The following is a 23,513-nucleotide window of genomic DNA, read 5'->3' as shown; positions in this document are numbered from 1 at the left end:
GATTTTTAAAACCATGTTGTTTTATTCCAAGTCAGGAATAATTGCAGGTTGTGTGAAGCATGATGCGATCAGGTAAAGAACAATTTCGACCAAAAGAGAACTTTCTTATTAAATGAAGAATTATTTCGGTAACATAAGAAGTTAGGTTAGGAAATGTTTTGGTCAAGTATGCCCCTGAGGTATTTCTCTAAGTTCACGATATGGTTTCAGTTATCTTTACAAGTATGTCTATAACTCAGAAAGAGTATGATTTTATATTAACAAAGACACTACAATTTCCTTTTTAACATGCCTGAAAATCGGACTATTCCCACATCCTTTCGATTCCACCTCCTCTGAAACCTTTGCCCAAGTTCCTCACAGATCACCCGCCTGAAGGTAGACATGCCGTATAGATCAGATGACATACCTTACCGTGTCTTTAGAGAGTTTGCTACTGGTTTGGTTTTCATCCCTACTCACTCAATCTACCTTTGTCTAAAATCCCAAATCTCCCTTCTTTCTGGAAGCATACCTCGTTCACCTAGTCCCTAAGAAAAGACCGTTGAAACCCTTTTAACTCTCACCCAATCCCTCTCACTTCTAACATATCCAGTCTTCGAAACTCTCCATAATCCTCACTTCCTGAAGCATGTAGACTCCCATACCATTCTTTCTCATCATCAGTACAGCTCACGTGGCGCGGTGTGTTCTGGTGATCTCTCCTATACAGCTCACGTGGCGCGGTGTGTTCTGGTGATCTCTCCTATATGATCTACATCCACTTCTCCTCCGTAGAAATTTGTGGTGAGCCTTTCGTCGTGACCGTCGATATCTTCAAGGCTGTACACGTCTTGCTGCTGAACCTCCTTCTTTTGGCTTTTCCGTTTCTCTCTGTTCTCTACTCCAGAGTTTCCCTTCTTGTTCCAATGCAGTAGTCGTTGATATGATGCGATGAAGTCAGCTGTGGTGTCTCCCATTGTTCGCTCAGACTGTTTACGATCTTTTTTCTCACCATAAATAATCTTTGACTTATTTTTCCTCTTCTTCACACTCCAATACCTATTCTCTCTCACTCACTGGACGCACTTCATCTCTTAGCTCGGACTTGTGCGACAAGAAGGAAGGAGAAAAAAACTGGTTAGATTTATCAAGAGAAATCGCATTATCTTTCTATACTCGAATGTCTTCCTGAATCTCACACATTTCCCACTCTCAAATTTCAAAACACTGCAGCTCAACCCGTAGTAGCATTAACATGGCCATAGCAAAATAGAAGTTTTTATAGTGAATGATGTGGGACGAGCAGAACATATCCCAGTCATGGCCATCTCGGGTGACAAATTATGGCACGAGAGAAAGAATTAAGAAGTTAATCAAAATCGCCCACATTATCAGGCTTCCCTGGTGTTACCTTTCTTCATCCACCCCTTGCACTCCGCCGTGTTGTTGCTTCCCATGTCTAGTCTGCAGAATTTACAAGGGCGTGTCCCACCCTGTAGAAAAGTAGTTTATGAAAAGTGATGAGTTAACCCCAATGGTTCTCCTTTTAAAAGTACAGTATTCCTGTAACTATTTGAAGCAGAAATGTTCAGCAAATCTGGAATGTACTGAGTTAGAGTTTTGAGGCGACCTGAGTGAAAACAGGTTATATCCTGGCCATTAACCTTCCTGCATCTCAGACAGGTGCTTGAAAGCTGGAAGACTCAACTATGATATGTCCTCTTATACAATATAAGCACCTGTGGCAATCGACTGGTCAGGAAAAGAGACAAGAGTCCATTGTTTGCCTCATGGAGATTTGGTTCCAAGTAGATTCCTCTTCCTCTAATCGAGTCGGATTCTGAGGCAGCATAGAGGGTTTGGTTGCAACTCTTTACAGTCACTACGGGCAGGCTGTATTTCTACTCATGTTAAACCACTTCCAAACACTTTCATATTTCGAGCCAAAATTTTCTGGATGTCTCATGTCGATGATAACTATTTAGCGTCTTAGCGTCCACATCCCATCGAAATCAGTGAAGCGACGACCTTGACCATTTTCTTATTGGTTTAGTGAGGGACGTGATAAAAAAATTTTACCCAAAAATAACCCCCCCCACTCCACTGCCCCTCTCTTACTAGTGATGCATACGCCTCACTCACTAATGATATCTCTTCTTTGTTTCTAGTAGATCCTCCAACACCATATATTCCTAACAACCTTCACAAGAAATCTCTTTCAACCTTATCACATGGTTTACCCACATTCACAAATTCCTCGTACAAATCCTTCCATTACTCTAAATATTTCTTACCCACATTCTTCATACCAAACGCCTGATGCAGATTTCTCACCACTCCCGATGGGTTGTGCATGCTACCACCCTCTCAGGCACTACTCTCCCATACAACTTATCTGGTTACAATTAAAGACTTTGCCATTTAGATTTGAGCCTCGCTCCTTCCTCTTTGTTTTTATATGATGGCATTATAAATGCACTCCACCACCTCTCAGGCACCTCATTATGAGTTACACATTCACTGAAAACCTTAACCAATCAACAATGAAATGTAATCAAACCCTTTCTTTAATGCTGATTCCGTCCCATTCACTCCTGTCGCTTCGCAGCACTTCTTCTTACACAAGCCAATCACTTTCCATGACTCACTTCGCATACCTCCACAACCAAATCACGCCTCATAATTGCCACTCTGTCATTAAACACATTCAACCTTTTATATATAACTGTTGAATGTGTTTAATGACAGAGTGGCAATTATGAGGCGTGATTTGGTTGTGGAGGTATGCGAAGTGAGTCATGGAAAGTGGATTGGCTTGTGTAAGAAGAAGTGCTGCGAAGCGACAGGAGTGAATGGGACGGAATCAGCATTAAAGAAAGGGTTTGATTACATTTCATTGTTGATTGGTTAAGGTTTTCAGTGAATGTGTAACTCATAATGAGGTGCCTGAGAGGTGGTGGAGTGCATTTATAATGCCATCATATAAAAACAAAGAGGAAGGAGCGAGGCTCAAATTTAAATGGCAAAAGTCTGTTAATTGTACCAGATAAGTTGTATGGGAGAGTAGTGCCTGAGAGGGTGGTAGCATGCACAACCCATCGGGAGTGGTGAGAAATCTGCATCAGGCGTTTGGTATGAAGAATGTGGGTAAGAAATATTTAGAGTAATGGAAGGATTTGTACGAGGAATTTGTGAATGTGGGGAAACCATGTGATAGGGTTGAAAGAGATTTCTTGTGAAGGTTGTTAGGAATATATGGTGTTGGAGGATCTACTAGAAACAAAGAAGAGATATCATTAGTGAGTGAGGCGTATGCATCACTAGTAAGAGAGGGGCAGTGGAGTGGGGGGGGGGGGTTATTTTTGGTAAATTTTTTTATCACGTCCCTCACTAAACCAATAAGAAAATGGTCAAGGTCGTCGCTTCACTGATTTCGATGGGATGTGGACGCTAAGACGCTAAATAGTTATCATCGACATGAGACATCCAGAAAATTTTGGCTCGAAATATGAAAGTGTTTGGAAGTGGTTTAACATGAGTAGAAATACAGCCTGCCCGTAGTGACTGTAAAGAGTTGCAACCAAACCCTCTATGCTGCCTCAGAATCCGACTCGATTAGAGGAAGAGGAATCTACTTGGAACCAAATCTCCATGAGGCAAACAATGGACTCTTGTCTCTTTTCCTGACCAGTCGATTGCCACAGGTGCTTATATTGTATAAGAGGACATATCATAGTTGAGTCTTCCAGCTTTCAAGCACCTGTCTGAGATGCCAGGAAGGTTAATGGCCAGGATATAACCTGTTTCACTCAGGTCGCCTCAAAACTCTAACTCAGTACATTCCAGATTTGCTGAACATTTCTGCTTCAAATAGTTACAGGAATACTGTACTTTTAAAAGGAGAACCATTGGGGTTAACTCATCACTTTTCATAAACTACTTTTCTACAGGGTGGGACACGCCCTTGTAAATTCTGCAGACTAGACATGGGGAAGCAACAACACGGCGGAGTGCAAGGGGTGGATGAAGAAAGGTAACACCAGGGAAGCTGATAATGTGGGCGATTTTGATTAACTTCTTAATTCTTTCTCTCGTGCCATAATTTGTCACCCGAGATGGCCATGACTGGGATATGTTCTGCTCGTCCCACATCATTCACTATAAAAACTTCTATTTTGCTATGGCCATGTTAATGCTACTACGGGGTTGAGCTGCAGTGTTTTGAAATTTGAGAGTGGGAAATGTGTGAGATTCAGGAAGACATGCGAGTATAGAAAGATAATGCGATTTCTCTTGATAAATCTAACCAGTTTTTTCTCCTTCCTTCTTGTCGCACAAGTCCGAGCTAAGAGATGAAGTGCGTCCAGTGAGTGAGAGAGAATAGGTATTGGAGTGTGAAGAAGAGGAAAAATAAGTCAAAGATTATTTATGGTGAGAAAAAAGATCGTAAACAGTCTGAGCGAACAATGGGAGACACCACAGCTGACTTCATCGCATCATATCAACGACTACTGCATTGGAACAAGAAGGGAAACTCTGGAGTAGAGAACAGAGAGAAACGGAAAAGCCAAAAGAAGGAGGTTCAGCAGGCAAGGACGTGTACAGCCTTGAAGATATCGACGGTCACGACGAAAGGCTCACCACAAATTTCTACGGAGGAGAAGTGGATGTAGATCATATAGGAGAGATCACCAGAACACACCGCGCCACGTGAGCTGTACTGATGATGAGAAAGAATGGTATGGGAGTCTACATGCTTCAGGAAGTGAGGATTATGGAGAGTTTCGAAGACTGGATATGTTAGAAGTGAGAGGGATTGGGTGAGAGTTAAAAGGGTTTCAACGGTCTTTTCTTAGGGACTAGGTGAACCGAGGTATGCTTCCAGAAAGAAGGGAGATTTGGGATTTTAGACAAAGGTAGATTGAGTGAGTAGGGATGAAAACCAAACCAGTAGCAAACTCTCTAAAGACACGGTAAGGTATGTCATCTGATCTATACGGCATGTCTACCTTCAGGCGGGTGATCTGTGAGGAACTTGGGCAAAGGTTCAGAGGGAGGTGGAGAACGAGAGGATGTGGGGAATAGTCCGATTTTCAGGCATGTTAAAAAGGAAATTGTAGTGTCTTTGTTAGCATAAAATCATACTCTTTCTGAGGTTATAGACATACTTGTAAAGATAACTGAAACCATATCGTGAACTTAGAGAAATACCTCAGGGGCATACTTGACCAAAACATTTCCTAACCTAACTTCTTATGTTACCGAAATAATTCTTCATTTAATAAGAAAGTTCTCTTTTGGTCGAAATTGTTCTTTACCTGATCGCATCATGCTTCACACACCTGCAATTATTCCTGACTTGAATAAAACAACATGGTTTTAAAAATCAAAGTCAGTCCTCACCTGTCCAGAATCCTCGAGAGGCTGGGTCTGAACCACGGCTGGACTGCTGGCAGAGCTCTCGAGTCTTCCATGTGATAAGCCAGGACGTCCTCCTGGGTACCGGGGTAACACAGGTCTTCCGTAAAACACTTGTGGTATCACAGGGAACTGGTCAAACCCAGGGTAGAACGGGAAGATGCTAGGATTCGGCCGGCCAAAGGACGGAAATCGATTTGCTGTGGGATTGGTTGGACCATAAGGCTGCTGGGGAGTTGGATACGGTCTCGGGTATAGTGGCGGGGAAGGCGTTGGTCTCGGGCGTGCTGGTCCTGGACTCGGTGGTCTTGGAAAAACATTACCAGGTGTCGATGGTCTAGAGAATGGCGGACCTATATTTGTCGGTCTTGGGAAATAAGGATTTAGTGTACTTGGTCTTGGGCCATACGGATACGGGGTAGTTGGTCTTGGGTTATACGGATACGGGGTAGTTGGTCTTGGGCCATACGGATACGGGGTAGTTGGTCTTGGGTTATACGGATACGGGGTAGTTGGTCTTGGGCCATAAGGATACGGGGTAGTTGGTCTTGGGCCATACGGATACGGGGTAGTTGGTCTTGGGTTATACGGATACGGGGTAGTTGGTCTTGGGCCATAAGGATACGGGGTAGTTGGTCTTGGGCCATACGGATACGGGGTAGATGGTCTTGGGTTATACGGATACGGGGTAGTTGGTCTTGGGTTATACGGATACGGGGTAGTTGGTCTTGGGTTATACGGATACGGGGTAGTTGGTCTTGGCCTATGCGGATTGGAGATAGGTGGTCTTGGGAAATTCGAATTAGGGGTAGTTGGTCCTGGGAAATAAGGATTCGGGGTAGTTGGTCCAGGGCTATACGGATTGGGGGTTGGTGGTCCTGGGAAATTCGAATTAGGGGTAGTTAGTCCTGGAAAATTAGGATTCGGGGTAGTTGGTCCTGGGCCATACGGATTAGGAGTAGTTAGTCCTGGGCCGTGCGGATTCGGCGTAGTTGGTCCTGGGCCATACGGATTCGGCGTAGTTGGTCCTGGGCCATACGGATTCGGCGTAGTTGGTCTTGGGTCATATGGATTCGGGGCAGTTGGCCTTGAGCCATACAGATTCGGCGTACTTGGTCCTGGGCTATACGGATTCGGGGTAGTTGGTCTGGGGACAAAGGAACTTGGGGTAGTTGGACGAGGGACATACGGATGCGGGGTAGTTGGTCTTGGGATATAGGATGTCTGGGTAGTCGGTCCTGGTAATAGAGAGTGTGGCGTTGAAGACTGTGGGAAAAGCGTTGGGTAATTTGAAGGTCTCTGTAAAGGAGGATTTGAGGCAGTTTGTCCTGGGACATATGGGTTTGAGATAGTTGGTCTTGAACCAAAGGATATTGGAGTAGATGGTCTTGAACCATAAGAATTTGGGGTGGATGGTCTTGGATCATATAGGTTTGGGGTAGTTGGTCTTGAACCGTATCGGTTTGGGGTAGTTGGTCTTGAGCCAAGGGATATTGGAGTAGTTGGTCTTGAACCATAGGGTTTTGGGGGTCTTGAGCCAAGGGATATTGGGGTAGTTGGTCTTGAACCATTGGGGTTTGGGGGTCTTGAGCCCAGGAATATTGGGGTAGTTGGTCTTGAACCATAAGGTTTTGGGGTAGGTGGTCTTGAACCGTAGGGGTCTGGGGCAGATGGTTTTGAACCATAGGGTTTTGGGGTAGTTGGTCTTGAACCATAAGGGTCTGGAGTAGTTGGTTTTGGGCCAAGGGATATTGGAGTAGTTGGTCTTGAACCATAGGGGTCAGGGGCAGATGGTCTTGAACCATAGGGGTCTGGGGCAGATGGTCTTGTACCATAGGGGTCTGGGGTAGATGGTCTTGAACCATAGGGGTCTGGGGCAGATGGGCTTGAACCATAGGGGTCTGGGGTAGTTGGTCTTGAGCCATAGGGGTCTGGGGTAGATGGGCTTGAACCATAGGGTCCTGGGGTAGTTGGTTTTGAGCCATAGGGCTTTGGGGTAATTGGTTGTGGACGTGGAAATGACGCATCAGGCGTTGAAGGTTGCTGGACAGAGGTACCTACAGTTATTGGTCGTGGAACAAATGGTCTTGTCGTTGTTGATGTTGGGTTAATGGGATTCTGAGTTGTTGCACTCGGGCCAAAGGGTCGTGGATTAAAAGGAGCTGGGATAGCTGGTTTTGAAAGACATGAACATGGCGTAGTTGATGCTGGGTTGATGGGTCTTGGCGTGGTCGGTTCTGGGTCAGAATGACCTAGGGCCGTTGGTCTTAGTGACGTTTCACTTGGCACGATGGGTTTTGGCATAGCTGGTCTTGGAATTAGAATCCCAGGAGTTGATAGCGGGGGTGAAGTTGGGTTAGGCTTTGTTGGCCTTTGGAAAGGGGGTCTTGGAGTTGTGGGTCTTGGCACAAGAGGGAAGGTTGGTCTGTGGAATATCGTAGGAGGTGTCTCAGAGACGGAGGGAGGTCTAGGTCTGACCCCTGGAGAGGTGTATGGCGGAGTGCTGCCCTGAAGCGGTTGATCGTCAGGACCATCGAAGGTCTGTCCAGTGGGGTTAGCAACAGGTCGAACTGGGGGATAATTAGACGGTAGTTGGGGGCGACTGAAAGGTTTATCAAGTGGAAGGGTTGTAGTTGTGGGAAGTTTGGGCCTGCGGCCGCTGCCGATCACGATCCCAGTACCTACCGGTACCTCCAGGGCCTTGACCGTCCATGGACGCTCCGTCGCTGTCGGGAAGACATATCGTACTGTTAGATCCAAAGGCCTGTCAAGTTTACCATGAAAGACTCAGCAATGAATATCTAACCAAGCATAGTGAATAAAAAGTAGAGTGCATGTTCCTGTTAGAATGTCCTGTAGGTTGCTTTGATAAGACGTCATTATATAAGCAGAAGAGTGTCCACTCTTACTTCTATTTTGGAAGACCTTTCCTTAATCCGCCTGCTGGAGGTACCATGGAAGTTAGAGTAAGATGACTTAGGTCAGATCAGGATGACTTAGGTCAGATCAGGATGACTTAGGTAAGATCAGGATGACTTAGGTCAGATCAGGATGACTTAGGTAAGATCAGGATGGCTTAGGTCAGATCAGGATGACTTAGGTCAGATCAGGATGGCTTAGGTCAGAACTGAATGACATTGGTTTACTATTTTTTACTCCTGTCATATTTTATTTACATTTCAAAAGGAAAAGACTTTGTCGTCAACACTCATATCACAGTCGCTCATGAAATCATTCTATAATCAGTGTAAACATATGTACATGGTTCAACATCAGTAACGTCTAAATGTCCCGGGACAATCAAATGGTGGCGAGACCCGGAGTGAGACGTTGTTATTGTGAGTTTCAAACAACCGAAAGATGCATATACGAAATGAAGCCATGACTTCTCAAACCACAAGACTGAATTCCTTAATCATTCATACGAATTGTCGGGGTGGGTGATTGCTGAGTGTTAACCATTTTAGGTAAAGGTAGAAGAGAACTTGAATATGAAGATACTTTCAATGTTTGGGAAAACAACAACAAAAGAAACGTGTTAGAATAAGATAAATGAAACGAAAGGAAAGACAGACAAGCAAAGTGGAAAAAGAAAAGAAAACGTAACCTTGAAGTGAAAAAAGGAAACAAGAGGAAAGATAACGGGAAGGAGCAGAAAGGGAAAGGAGGCATGAAGAAAATAGAAGGATAGACAGCCCTGACACCCAGACCACCTACATTATACGAACAAGTGGACGATGTTAGCGCCTACCTGGAGAGGTTTGAGAGGTAAGCTTCAAGGAACCAGTGGCCACGAGATGACTGGGCTGTGTCTGAGGCGTCTGTTAACTCATAAAGCTTTAGAACTGTATATCATTCTTCCGAGTGATCGAGCTGGGAACTGTGAAGAGATAAGGAAAGCTCTCCTGCTTCTGAACTTGCTAATAGAAGAGGTGTATTGTACGAGGTTATGGAGATCAATCCTGGCAAGAGAGACGCCGTAGGACAATTCGTTGACCAGACACGTTGTTCCTTTGACCGATACGTAGATTTGTCATTTCCGTGACTTCAGTATCAGGGAATAGTTTCCGAAAAAAATGTCACTTTGAAGTGCGAATGTGTCTGCAGGAAAGGGATCAGAAGACGTTGTCAGAAATCATTATCTTTATATAAAGGTATCTCGCCACGTAAAGAGGATCATTCTTCAAAAGCCCAAAGCAGGATACGGTTCCTTTGGCAAGACACCGGTTAGCATCGCTACCTTACGGGCGTTTAGGGAAGGAAGATGTTCCTCTGCAACAAGGTAGGACACCTGGAACGGGACTTTGCTTTCAGTTACTAAACACGTACTAAGTCAACCATGACTGCAGGTTAGGGCCGCGTAGTGTATAGAACAATCAGACCAAGTAGTCACTCTTCCCTCTGGTAAGACTGATCCTTTGATGTTCGGTTCTATTGACTGCAGATTGTTCCACGATCAAAACTTCATCAGTGATAACCTACGGGACACTTGAGTTACTGGAGCGAGGATGGAGGATGAAGGCAACATCCGCCCTGCCAGAGCAGGTGACGGGTTTTATTGAGATACATATCTTTATCGAGAGAACCATCCGAATTTGCCCAGTCGTTTGCACCCATGACTCAGCGCTGTGCTGAAGAGGGTGAGTTGACGCTATGTACATGCAGGACGCCGTCTGTGACCTGATTGTCAGGAAGATTCCCGAGTCAGCAACTCCCCTGACGCCTGTGGAGGCGATGCCGACGAAGGCAAGCCGTCAGGAGGGTGTGTCTGGTGAGGTGCTACTCCGATCAGCTCACCACAGTGGTGTCTAATCTCATCTCGGTCACAGCGACTCCCTCTTCCGGGACATTACGGAGCGTGGAGAGTATACCGTTCTATCTGTGGAGACCAGAAGCCACTGAGGGTGGCTATGAATCACAATATGACATCTGAATTTCTCTTTCATCAAAAGGAGCCAAAAGCTAACACGTCACTCAGTATTTGCACCCAGGGAACTATCAACGAGAATGGGAAGTCTGGGGACATTTAGACGGAGGCTCGTCAATAGTGTGTATAGAAAGATTTCTATAAAACAGTTCTTGCTACCAAAATAATGTGGGAGGTTATATTGTTGGTCCAGGAAAGCCCAGTGGGAATCTACTCCGATGTAGAAGAAGCTATCGACAGATTACTGAATAGTTTATACCAGCCAGTTGATAGGGATGCGTAGAGGTGGTGCCTTGGTGTGATGCCTATCAACGTACAATGCCAAAAGGAAGGGTATTTATGGTTACATTAGGTAAAACTTCTATCATGAGAAACGCTTAGGGTAAATAGCTATGGATCTAATAGGAACAATAAGTCCAACTTAGGTCCAGTGGGTTTGGATGGTATTGCAGTGGAATCTATCAAAAAAGGGGGTGACTGTATTGTTGACTGGTTGGTAAGGATATTTAATGTGAGGTGCATGAGGATTGGCGGAATGCTTGTATAGTGCCATTGTACAAAACCAAAGGGGATAAAAGTGATTGCTCAAATTACAGAGGTATAAGTTTGTTGAGTATTCCTGGGAAATTATATGGGAGGATATTGATTGAGAGGGTGAAAGCATGTACAGAGCATCAGATTGGGGAAGAGCAGTGTGGTTTTAGAAGTGGTAGAGCATGTGTATATCAGGTGTTTGCTTTGAAGAATGTATGTGAGAAATACTTAGAAAAGCAAATGGATTTGTATGTAGCAAATATGGATCGGGAGAAGGCATATGATAGAGTTGATAGAGATGCTATGTGGAAGGTATTAAGGATATATGGTGTGGGAGGAAAGTTGTTAGAAGCAGTGAAAAGTTTTTATCGAGGATGTAAGGCATGTGTACGTGTAGGAAGAGAGGAAAGTAATTACTTCTCAGAGAATGTTGGTTTGCGGCAAGGGTGCGTGATGTTTCCATGGTTGTTTAATTTGTTTATGGATGGTGTTGTTAGGGAGGTGAATGGAAGAGTTTTGGAAAGAGGGGCAAGTGTGCAGTCTGTTATGGATGAGAGAGCTTGGGAAGTGAATCAGTTGTTGTTCGCTGATGATACAGCGCTTGTGGCTGATTCATGTGAGAAACTGCAGAAGCTGGTGACTGAGTTTGGTAAAGTGTGTGAAAGAAGAAAGTTAAGAGTAAATGTGAATAAGAGCAAGGTTATTAGGTACAGGAGGGTTGAGGGTTAAGTCAATTGAGAGGTAAGTTTGAATGGAGATAAACTGGAGGAAGTAAAGTGTTTTATATATCTGGGAGTGGATCTGGCAGCGGATGGAATCATGGAAGCGGAAGTGAATCATAGGGTGGGGGAGGGGGCGAAAATCCTAGGAGCCTTGAAGAATGTGTGGAAGTCGAGAACTTTATCTCGGAAAGCAAAAATGGGTATGTTTGAAGGAATAGTGGTTCCAACAATGTTGTATGGTTGCGAGGCGTGGGCAATGGATAAAGTTGTGCGCAGGAGGGTGGATGTGCTGGAAATGAGATATTTGAGGACAATGTGTGGTGTGAGGTGGTTTGATCGAGTAAGTAATGTAAGGGTAAGAGAGATGTGTGGAAATAAAAAGAGCGTGATTGAGAGAGCAGAAGAAGGTGTTTTGAAATTGTTTGGGCACATGGAGAGAATGAGTGAGGAAAGATTGACCAAGAGGATATATGTGTCGGAGGTGGAAGGAACGAGGAGAAGTGGGAGACCAAATTGGAGGTGGAAAGATGGAATGAAAAAGATTTTGTGTGATCGGGGCCTGAACATGCAGGAGGGTGAAAGGAGTGCAAGGAATAGAGTGAATTGGATCGATGTGGTATACCGGGGTTGACGTGCTGTCAGTGGATTGAATCAGGGCATGTGAAGCGTCTGGGGTAAACCATGGAAAGTTGTGTGGGGCCTGGATGTGGAAAGGGAGCTGTGGTTTCGGGCATTATTGCATGACAGCTAGAGACTGAGTGTGAACGAATGTGGCCTTTGTTGTCTTTTCCTAGTGCTACCTCGCACACATGAGGGGGGAGGGGGATGGTATTCCATGTGTGGCGAGGTGGCGATGGAAATGAATAAAGGCAGACAGTGTGAATTGTGTACATGGGTATATATGTATGTGTCTGTGTGTGTATATATATGTGTACATTGAGATGCATAGGTATGTATATTTGCGTGTGTGGACGTGTATGTATATACATTATGTATGGGGGTGGGTTGGGCCATTTCTTTCGTCTGTTTCCTTGCGCTACCTCGCAAACGTGGGAGACAGCGACAAAGCAAAATAGTAAAAAAAAAAATAATATATATATATATATATATATATATATATATATATATATATATATATATATATATATATATATATACATACATATATATATATATATATATATATATATATATATATATATATATATATATATATATATATATATATATATATATATATATATACATATATATATATATATATATATATATATATATATATATATATATATATATATATATATATATATATATATATATATATATATATATATATATATATGTATATATATATATTCATTTGTTCATCTATTCATATATTATTGGGGTGTCTAAATGTGTATGGATGTAACCAAGTTGAGAAAAAAGGATAGATAGGCTGTATGTTTGAGGAAACGAAGCAGGATTTTTGGCTCTGAGTGAAACGAAGCGCAAGGGTAAACGGTGAGAGTGGTTTGGGAATGTTTTGGGAGTAAAGTCAGGGGTTAGTGAGAGAACAAAAGTAGGGGAAAAAGAAGTACTACTCCTGAAACATGAGTGGTGGGAGTATGAAATAGAGTGCGAGAAAGTAAACTCTTGATTGATATGGGTAAAACTGAGAGTGGATGAAGAGAGATGGGTGATTATTGGTGCATATGCACCTGGGCATGAGAAGAAGGATCATGAGAGGCAAGTGTTTTGGGAGTAGGTGATTGAATGTGTTAGTAGTTTTGATGCACGAGACTGGGTTATAGTGATGGGTGATTCAAATGCAAAGTTGAGTAATGTGGCAGTGGAGGGAATAATTGGTGTACATGGGGTGTTCAGTGTTGTAAATGGAAATGGTGAAGTGCTTATAGATATCTGTGCTGAAAAAGGACTGGTAATTGGGAATACCTGATTTAAAAAGAGAGACGCACATAAGAATACGTATGTAAGTAGTAGAGATGACCACAAGCCGTTATTGGATTACGTGTTAAGTGATAGGCGCGCGAAAGAGAGGCTTTTGGACGTTAATGTGCTGAGAGGTGAAACTGGAGAGATGTCTGATCATTATCTTGTGGAGGCGAAGGTGAAGATTTGTAGAGGTTTTCAGAAAAGAAGAGAAAATGTTGGAGTGAAGAGAGTGGTGAGAGTAAGTGAGCTTGGGAAGGAGACTTGCGTGAGGAAGAACCAGGAGAGATTGAGTGCAGAATGGAAAAAGGTGAGAACAAAGGACGTAAGGGGAGTGGGGGAAGAATGGGATGTATTTAGGGAAGCAGTGATGGCTTGCGCAAAAGATACTTGTGGCATGAGAAGCGTGGGAGGTGGGCAGATTAGAAAGGGGAGTGAGTGGTTGGATGAAAAAGTAAGATTATTTGTGAAAGAGAAGAGTGAGGCTTTTGGACGAGTTTTGCAGGGAAATAGTGCAAATGACTGGGAGATGTATAAAAGAAAGAGTCAGGAGGTCAACAGAAAAGTGAGAGGTGAAAAAGAGGGCAAATGAGAGTTGGGGTGAGAGAGTATCATTCAATTTTTTGGAGAATGAAAAGATGGTTTGGAAGGAGGTAAATCAAGTGCGTAAGACAAGAGAACAAATGGGAACATCTGTGAAGGGGGCTAACGTGGAGGTGATAACAAGTAGTGGTGATGTGAGGAGATGGAGTAAGTATTTTGAAGGTTTGTTGAATGTGTTAGAGGATAGAGTGGCAGATATAGAGTGTTTTGGACGAGGTGGTGTGCGAAGTGACAGGGTTAGGGAAACAGAAACGATGTAGTAAAAACGAGGTAGTAAAAGCTTTGCGGAAGATGAAAGCCGGCAAGGCTGTGGGTTTGAATGGTATTGCAGTGGAATTTATTAAAAAGGGGGATGACTGTGTTGTTGACTGATTGGTAATTATGTTTAATGTATGTATGACTCATGGTGAGGTGCCTGAGGATTGGCGGAATGCATGCATAGTGCCAGTGTACAAATGCAGAGGGGAAAAAGATGAGTGCTCAAATTACAAAGGTATGAGTTTGTTGAGTATTCCTGGGAAATTATATGGGAGGGTATTGATTGAGAGGGTGAAGGCATGTATAGAGCATCAGATTGGGGAAGAGCAGTGGTAGAGGATGTGTGGATCAGGTGTTTGCTTTGAAGAATGTATGTGAGAAATACTTAGAAAAGCAAATGGATTTGTACGTAGCATTCATGGATCTGGAGAGAGCATATGATAGAGTTGATAGAGATGCTCTGTGGAAGGTATTAAGAATATATAATGTGGGAGGCAAGTTGTTAGAAGCAGTGAACTTTTTTTTTGAAGAATGCAAGGCATGTGTGCGAGTAGGAAGAGAGGAAAGTGATTGGTTCTCAGAGTATGTTGGTTTGCGGCAGGATTGCGTGATGGCTCCTTGGTTGTTTAATTTGTTTATGGATGGGGTTGTTAGGGAGGTGAATGTAACATCTTGGAAAGAGGGGCAAGTATAAAGTCTGTTGTGGATGAGAGAGCTTGGGAAGTGAGTCAGTCGCTGTTCGCTGATGATACATCGCTGGTGGCTGATTAGGATGAGAAACTGCAGAAGCTGGTGACTGAGTTTGGTAAAGTGTGTGAAATAAGAAAGCTGAGAGTAAATGTGAATAAGAGTAAGGTTATTAGGTACAGAAGGGTTGAGGGACGAGTCAATTGGGAGGTAAGTTTGAATGGAGAAAAACTGGAGGAAGTGAAGTGTTTTAGATATCTGAGAGTGGATTTGGCAGCGGATGGAACCATGGAAGCGGAGGTGAGTCACAGGGTGGGGGAGGGGTCGAAAGTTCTGTGAGCGTTGAAAGATGTGTGGAAGTCGAGAACGTTATCTTGGAAAGCAAAAATGGGTATGTTTGAAGGAATAGTGGTTCCAACAATGTTACATGGTTGCGAGGCGTGGGCTATAGAGTTGTGCGGAGGAGGGTGAATGTGTCCGAAATGAGATGCTAAGGACAATATGTGGTGTGAGGTGGTTTGATCGAGTAAGTGATGAAAGGGTAAGAGAGATGTGTGGTAATAAAAAGAGTGTGGTTGGGAGAGTAGAAGAGGGTGTTTTGAAATGGTTTGGTCACATGGAGAGAGTGAGTGAGGAGAGATTGACAAAGAGGATATATGTGTCAGAGATGGAGGGAACGAGGAGAAGTGCGAGACCAAATTGGAGGTGGTAAGATGGAGTGAAAAAGATTTTGAGCGATCGGGGCCTGAACATGCAGGAGGGTGTAAGGCGTGCAAGGAACAGAGTGATTGGAACGATGTGGTATACTGGGGTCGAAGTTCTGTCAATGGATTGAACCAGGGCATGTGAAGCGTCTGGGGTAAACCATGGAAAGTTTTGTGGGGCCTGGATGTGGAAAGGGAGCTGTGGTTTTGGTACATTATACATGACAGCTAAAGACTAAATGTGAACGAATGGACGTGTCATTTCATGTGTGGCGGGGTGGTGACGGGAATGAATAAAGGCAGCAAGTATAAATCATGTACATGTGTATATATGGATATGTCTGTGTATGCTTACATATGTATAAGTTGAGATGTATAGGTAAGTATATGTGCGCGTGTGGACGTGTGTATGGTGGGTGTGTTTGGCCTTTTTCTCGTCTGTTTCCTTGGGCTACCTCGCTCACGCGGGAGACATATATATATATATATATATATATATATTATATATATATAATATATATATATTATATATATATATATATATATATATATATATATATATATATCTTTTTTTTCTTTTTTGCTTTGTCGCTGTCTCCCGCGTTTGCGAGGTAGCGCAAGGAAACAGACGAAAGAAATGGCCCAACCCACCCCCATACACATGTATATACATACGTCCACATACGCAAATACACATACCTACAAAGCTTTCCATGGTTTACCCCAGACGCTTCACATGCCCTGATTCAATCCACTGACAGCACGTCAACCCCGGTATACCACATCGATCCAATTCACTCTATTCCTTGCCCTCCTTTCACCCACCTGCATGTTCAGGCCCCGATCACACAAAATCTTTTTCACTCCATCTTTCCACCTCCAATTTGGACTCCCACTTCTCCTCGTTCCCTCCACCTCCGACACATATATCCTCTTGGTCAATCTTTCCTCACTCATTCTCTCCATGTGCCCAAATCATTTCAAAACATCCTCTTCTGCTCTCTCAACCACGCTCTTTTTATTTCCACACATCTCTCATACCCTTACGTTACTTACTCGATCAAACCACCTCACACCACACATTGTCCTCAAACATCTCATTTCCAGCACATCCATCCTCCTGCGCACAACTCTATCCATAGCCCACGCCTCGCAACCATACAACATTGTTGGAACCACTATTCCGTCAAACATACCCATTTTTGCTTTCCGAGATAATGTTCTCGACTTCCACACATTCTTCAAGGCTCCCAGGATTTTCGCCCCCTCCCCCACACTATGAACCACTTCCGCTTCCATGGTTCCATCCGCTGCCAGATCCTCTCCCAGATATCTAAAACACTTTACTTCCTCCAGTTTTTCTCCATTCAAACTCACCTCCCAATTGACTTGACCCTCAACCCTACTGTACCTAATTACCTTGCTCTTATTCACATTTACTCTTAACTTTCTTCTTTCACACACTTTACCAAACTCAGTCACCAGCTTCTGCAGTTTCTCACATGAATTGGCCACCAGCGCTGTATCATCAGCGAACAACAACTGACTCACTTCACAAGCTCTCTCATCCAAAACAGACTTCATACTTGCCCCTCTTTCCAAAACTCTTGCATTCACCTCCCTAATAAACCCATCCATAAACAAATTAAACAACCATGGAGACATCACACACCCCTGCCGCAAATCTACATTCACTGAGAACCAATCACTTTCCTCGCTTCCTACACGTACACATGCCTTACATCCTCGATAAAAACTTTTCACTGCTTCTAACAACTTGCCTCCCACACCATATATTCTTAATACCTTCCACAGAGCATCTCTATCAACTCCATCATATGCCTTCTCCAGATCCATAAATGCTACAAACAAATCCATTTGCTTTTCTAAGTATTTCTCACATACATTTTTCAAAGCAAACACTAGATCAACACATCCTCTACCACTTCTGAAACCACACTGCTCTTCTCCAATCTGATGCTCTGTACATGCCTTCACCCTCTCAATCAATACCCTCCCATATAATTTACCAGGAATACTCAACAAACTTATACCTCTGTAATTTGAGCACTCACTCTTATCCCCTTTGCCTTTGTACAATGGCACTATGCACGCATTCCGCCAATCCTCAGGCACCTCACCATGAGTCATACATACATTAAATAACCTTACCAACCAGTCAATAATAAAGTCACCTCCTTTTTTAATAATTTCCACTGCAGTACCATCCAAACCTGCTGCCTTGCCGGCTTTCATCTTCCGCAAAGCTTTTATTACCTCTTCTCTGTTTATCAAATAATTTTCTCTAACCCTCTCACTTTGCACACCATCTCGACCAAAACACCCTATATCTGCCACTCTATCATCAAACACATTCAACAAACCTTCAAAATACTCACTCCATCTCCTTCTCACATCACCACTACTTGTTATCACCTCCCCATATATATATATATATATATATATATATATATATATATATATATATATATATATATATATATATATATATATATATATATATATATATATATATCCCTGGGGATAGGGGAGAAAGAATACTTCCCACGTATTCCCTGCGTGTCGTAGAAGGCGACTAAAAGGGAAGGGAGCGGGGGGCTGGAAATCCTCCCCTCTCGTTTTTTTTCTTTTTTTAATTTTCCAAAAGAAGGAACAGAGAAGGGGGCCAGGTGAGGGTATTCCCTCAAAGGCCCAGTCCTCTGTTCTTAACGCTACCTCGCTATCGCGGGAAATGGCGAATAGTATGAAATATATATATATATATATATATATATATATATATATATATATATATATATATATATATATATATATATATATATATCGCTGGGGATAGGTGGGAAAAAGTACTTCCCACGCATTCCCTGCGTGTCGTAGAAGGCGGCTAAAAGGGAAGGGAGCGGGGGGCTGGAAATCCTCCCCTCCTGTTTTTTTTTTTGTCTTTTTTTTTTTGATTTTCCAAAAGAAGGAACAGAGAAGGTGACCAGGTGAGGATATTCCCTCAAACGCCCAGTCCTCTGTTCTTAACGCTACCTCGCTAACGCGGGAAATGGCGAATAGTATGAAAGAAAAGATATATATATATATATATATATATATATATATATATATAAAAAGATGTTCTGGAAAGAGGTAAATAGGGTGCGTAAGACAAGGGAGCAAATGGGAACTTCAGTGAAGGGCGTAAATGGGGAGGTGATAACAAGTAGTGGTGATGTGAGAAGGAGATGGAATGAGTATTTTGAAGGTTTGTTGAATGTGTCTGATGACAGAGTGGCAGATATAGGGTGTTTTGGTCGAGGTGGTGTGCAAAGTGAGAGGGTTAGGGAAAATGATTTGGTAAACCGAGAAGAGGTAGTAAAAGCTTTGCGGAAGATGAAAGCCGGCAAGGCAGCAGGTTTGGATGGTATTGCAGTGGAATTTATTAAAAAAGGGGGTGACTGTATTGTTGACTGGTTGGTAAGGTTATTTAATGTATGTATGACTCATGGTGAGGTGCCTGAGGATTGGCGGAATGCGTGCATAGTGCCATTGTACAAAGGCAAAGGGGATAAGAGTGAGTGCTCAAATTACAGAGGTATAAGTTTGTTGAGTATTCCTGGTAAATTATATGGGAGGGTATTGATTGAGAGGGTGAAGGCATGTACAGAGCATCAGATTGGGGAAGAGCAGTGCGGTTTCAGAAGTGGTAGAGGATGTGTGGATCAGGTGTTTGCTTTGAAGAATGTATGTGAGAAATACTTAGAAAAGCAAATGGATTTGTATGTAGCATTTATGGATCTGGAGAAGGCATATGATAGAGTTGATAGAGATGCTCTGTGGAAGGTATTAAGAATATATGGTGTGGGAGGCAAGTTGTTAGAAGCAGTGAAAAGTTTTTATCGAGGATGTAAGGCATGTGTACGTGTAGGAAGAGAGGAAAGTGATTGGTTCTCAGTGAATGTAGGTTTGCGGCAGGGGTGTGTGATGTCTCCATGGTTGTTTAATTTGTTTATGGATGGGGTTGTTAGGGAGGTAAATGCAAGAGTCCTGGAAAGAGGGGCAAGTATGAAGTCTGTTGGGGATGAGAGAGCTTGGGAAGTGAGTCAGTTGTTGTTCGCTGATGATACAGCGCTGGTGGCTGATTCATGTGAGAAACTGCAGAAGCTGGTGACTGAGTTTGGTAAAGTGTGTGGAAGAAGAAAGTTAAGAGTAAATGTGAATAAGAGCAAGGTTATTAGGTACAGTAGGGTTGAGGGTCAAGTCAGTTGGGAGGTGAGTTTGAATGGAGAAAAACTGAGGAAGTGAAGTGTTTTAGATATCTGGGAGTGGATCTGTCAGCGGATGGAACCATGGAAGCGGAAGTGGATCATAGGGTGGGGGAGGGGGCGAAAATTTTGGGAGCCTTGAAAAATGTGTGGAAGTCGAGAACATTATCTCGGAAAGCAAAAATGGGTATGTTTGAAGGAATAGTGGTTCCAACAATGTTGTATGGTTGCGAGGCGTGGGCTATGGATAGAGTTGTGCGCAGGAGGATGGATGTGCTGGAAATGAGATGTTTGAGGACAATGTGTGGTGTGAGGTGGTTTGATCGAGTAAGTAACGTAAGGGTAAGAGAGATGTGTGGAAATAAAAAGAGCGTGGTTGAGAGAGCAGAAGAGGGTGTTTTGAAATGGTTTGGGCACATGGAGAGAATGAGTGAGGAAAGATTGACCAAGAGGATATATGTGTCGGAGGTGGAGGGAACGAGGAGAAGAGGGAGACCAAATTGGAGGTGGAAAGATGGAGTGAAAAAGATTTTGTGTGATCGGGGCCTGAACATGCAGGAGGGTGAAAGGAGGGCAAGGAATAGAGTGAATTGGAGCGATGTGGTATACAGGGTTTGACGTGCTGTCAGTGGATTGAATCAAGGCATGTGAAGCGTCTGGGGTAAACCATGGAAAGCTGTGTAGGTATGTATATTTGCGTGTGTGGACGTGTGTATGTACATGTGTATGGGGGGGGGGGGTTGGGCCATTTCTTTCGTCTGTTTCCTTGCGCTACCTCGCAAACGCGGGAGACAGCGACAAAGGAAAAAAAAAAAAGATAAAAAAAAAAAAAAAAAAATATATATATATATATATATATATATATATATATATATATATTCCTCTGAGTCCACGGGGAAAATGAAACACGATAAGATCCCAAGTGCACTTTCGTGTAATAATCACATCATCAGGGGAGACACAGAGAGAAATATAAGTCAGTTGATATACGTCGAAAAAATGAGGCTAGGATAAGTCAGTTGCTATACATCGAAGAGACGAAGCTGGGACGCCATTTGGTAAACATGTGATTCTCCAAAACATACAACGAGCGTTCATAAACTTATCATTTTACAAATTTCATCAACAAAAAGTTATCTAATAAATATTCTAAAAGTTCAGCAACTGTAACTTTAGTGAAATGTTCCAGTTGATTACCTTTTAGAATATTCATTTGATGTCTTGGATGATATTCATTTACCTGTTTCAAAGTCTGTTTTCATTGATCTGATAAAATTGTGAATAAAAGACTGTGTATTTCAATTCAATGGATATTATTACGCTCAATAATTTGGCATGGCAATGGGTAACTCTCTTTCACTTGTACTAAGTAATCTTTACATGGAATTTTTTGAAACAAAATTACTAAAGGATATCTTACCTTCTAATGCAATTTGGTTTAAGTATGGAGATGATGTTCTTTGTGTTTGGCCAACAAATGAAAATTTACAAATATTTCACCTCTTACTTAACAATTTAGTACCTTCCATCAAATTTACTGTAGAAAATGAAAATAATGGTACGGTACCATTTTTAGATTGCATGATCCATAGGCAGGGAAACAAGTTTAAATTTAGCATATACAAAAAAATCCGCCAGTGTAAGCTCATATATCCATTATTACCCATCTCACCATAAGAGTTAAATTATCATTTCAATCTATGTTCGTTAGGGCATTACGTATTTGCAGTCCAGAGTTTATTGATGATGAGTTTGAGAAGATATATTCTATATCTATATATGTTAAAGTACCCTAGATCTTTCACTGATAAATCCCTTAAGTTCAAAGAAATCATTCTATAGAGTTGAGCCAAAACCTCCCATTGACACCAAGAATCTTTTAGTTCTCCCTTTTAATAATGATTTCACTTTGCTTCCCATGTTGCTTAAATCCTTTAATGTAAATGTTGCCTTTAGCAACAATAATACCATAAAGAATATCTTAATCAGGAATTCACCAGAAAATTCTCTTGGATGCATCTATAAAGTGCCATGTGGAGACTGTGATAAATTTCTATGTTGGTCAGACTGGTAAGGATCTTTCTGTTAGACTTAAGCGACATAAATATAGTATAAGAACGGGACAAGAATCAAATGCCTTGTTCAATCACGTCAATAACTATGATCATTGTATTGACTATATTAATGCCATCTCAGTTATTAACTCTATTACCAAGAGAAATGTCATTGAATCTTCTATTATTAAATGCACAAAGAATTATAATCATAATATTAGTGATGGTCTATACAAATTAGATGACTTTGTTGTTGATAAAATTTGTAAAATGATAAGTTTATGAACGCTTGTTGTATGTTTTGGACAATCACATGTTTACCAAATGGCGTCCTAGCTCCGTCTCTTCGATGTATATCAACTGACTTATATTTCTCTCTTGTGTCTCACCTGATGATGTGATCATTACACGAAAGTACACTTGGGAACCAGGAGAGACTGAGTACAGAATGGATAAAGGTGAGAACAATGGAAGTAAGGGGAGTGGGGGAGGAATGAGATGTATTTAGGGAATCAGTGATGGATTGCGCAAAAGATGCTTGTGGCATGAGAAGAGTGGGAGGTGGGTTGATTAGAAAGGGTAGTGAGTGGTGGGATGAAGAAGTAAGATTATTAGTGAAAGAGAAGAGAGAGGCATTTGGACGATTTTTGCAGGGGAAAAATGCAATTGAGTGGGAGATGTATAAAAGAAAGAGACAGGATGTCAAGAGAAAGGTGCAAGAGGTGAAAAAGAGGGCAAATGAGAGTTGGGGTGAGAGAGTATCATTGAATTTTAGGGAGAATAAAAAGATGTTCTGGAAGGAGGTAAATAAAGTGCGTAAGACAAGGGAGCAAATAGGAACTTCAGTGAAGGGCGCAAATGGGGAGGTGATGACAAGTAGTGGTGATGTGAGAAGGAGATGGAGTGAGTATTTTGAAGGTTTGTTGAATGTGTTTGATGATAGAGTGGCAGATATAGGGTGTTTTGGTCGAGGTGGTGTGCAAAGTGAGAGGGTTAGGGAAAATGATTTGGTAAACAGAGAAGAGGTAGTAAAAGCTTTGCGGAAGATGAAAGCCGGCAAGGCAGCAGGTTTGGATGGTATTGCAGTGGAATTTATTAAAAAAAGGGGGTGACTGTATTATTGACTGTTTGGTAAGGTTATTTAATGTATGTATGACTCATGGTGAGGTGCCTGAGGATTGGCGGAATGCGTGCATAATGCCATTGTACAAAGGCAAAGGGGATAAGAGTGAGTGCTCAAATTACAGAGGTATAAGTTTGTTGAGTATTCCTGGTAAATCATATGGGAGGGTAATGATTGAGAGGGTGAAGGCATGTAGAGAGCATCAGATTGGGGAAGAACAGTGTGGTTTCAGAAGTGGTAGAGGATGTGTGGATCAGGTGTTTGCTTTGAAGAATGTATGTGAGAAATACTTAGAAAAGCA

The 23,513-nt window shown here is 42.4% G+C and overlaps 1 protein-coding gene across 1 annotated transcript in view; it reads right to left on the bottom strand.

Moving 5' to 3' along the window:
• Positions 1 to 23,513, bottom strand: part of LOC139748904 (uncharacterized) — an 85,126-nt gene that overhangs the window by 44,788 nt on the left and 16,825 nt on the right. The window contains exon 7 of the mRNA XM_071662268.1: positions 5,386 to 8,126. Coding sequence (XP_071518369.1) covers positions 5,386 to 8,126 — 2,741 coding nt within the window. The remainder of the gene's footprint in view (positions 1 to 5,385; positions 8,127 to 23,513) is intronic.

The sequence above is a fragment of the Panulirus ornatus genome, chromosome 6, assembly GCF_036320965.1.
Source record: "Panulirus ornatus isolate Po-2019 chromosome 6, ASM3632096v1, whole genome shotgun sequence".
NCBI classification, from domain to species: Eukaryota; Metazoa; Arthropoda; class Malacostraca; order Decapoda; family Palinuridae; genus Panulirus; species Panulirus ornatus.
The sequence above is the reverse complement of the archived record's forward strand: the minus strand, read 5'-3'. Positions and strand labels throughout refer to the sequence as shown.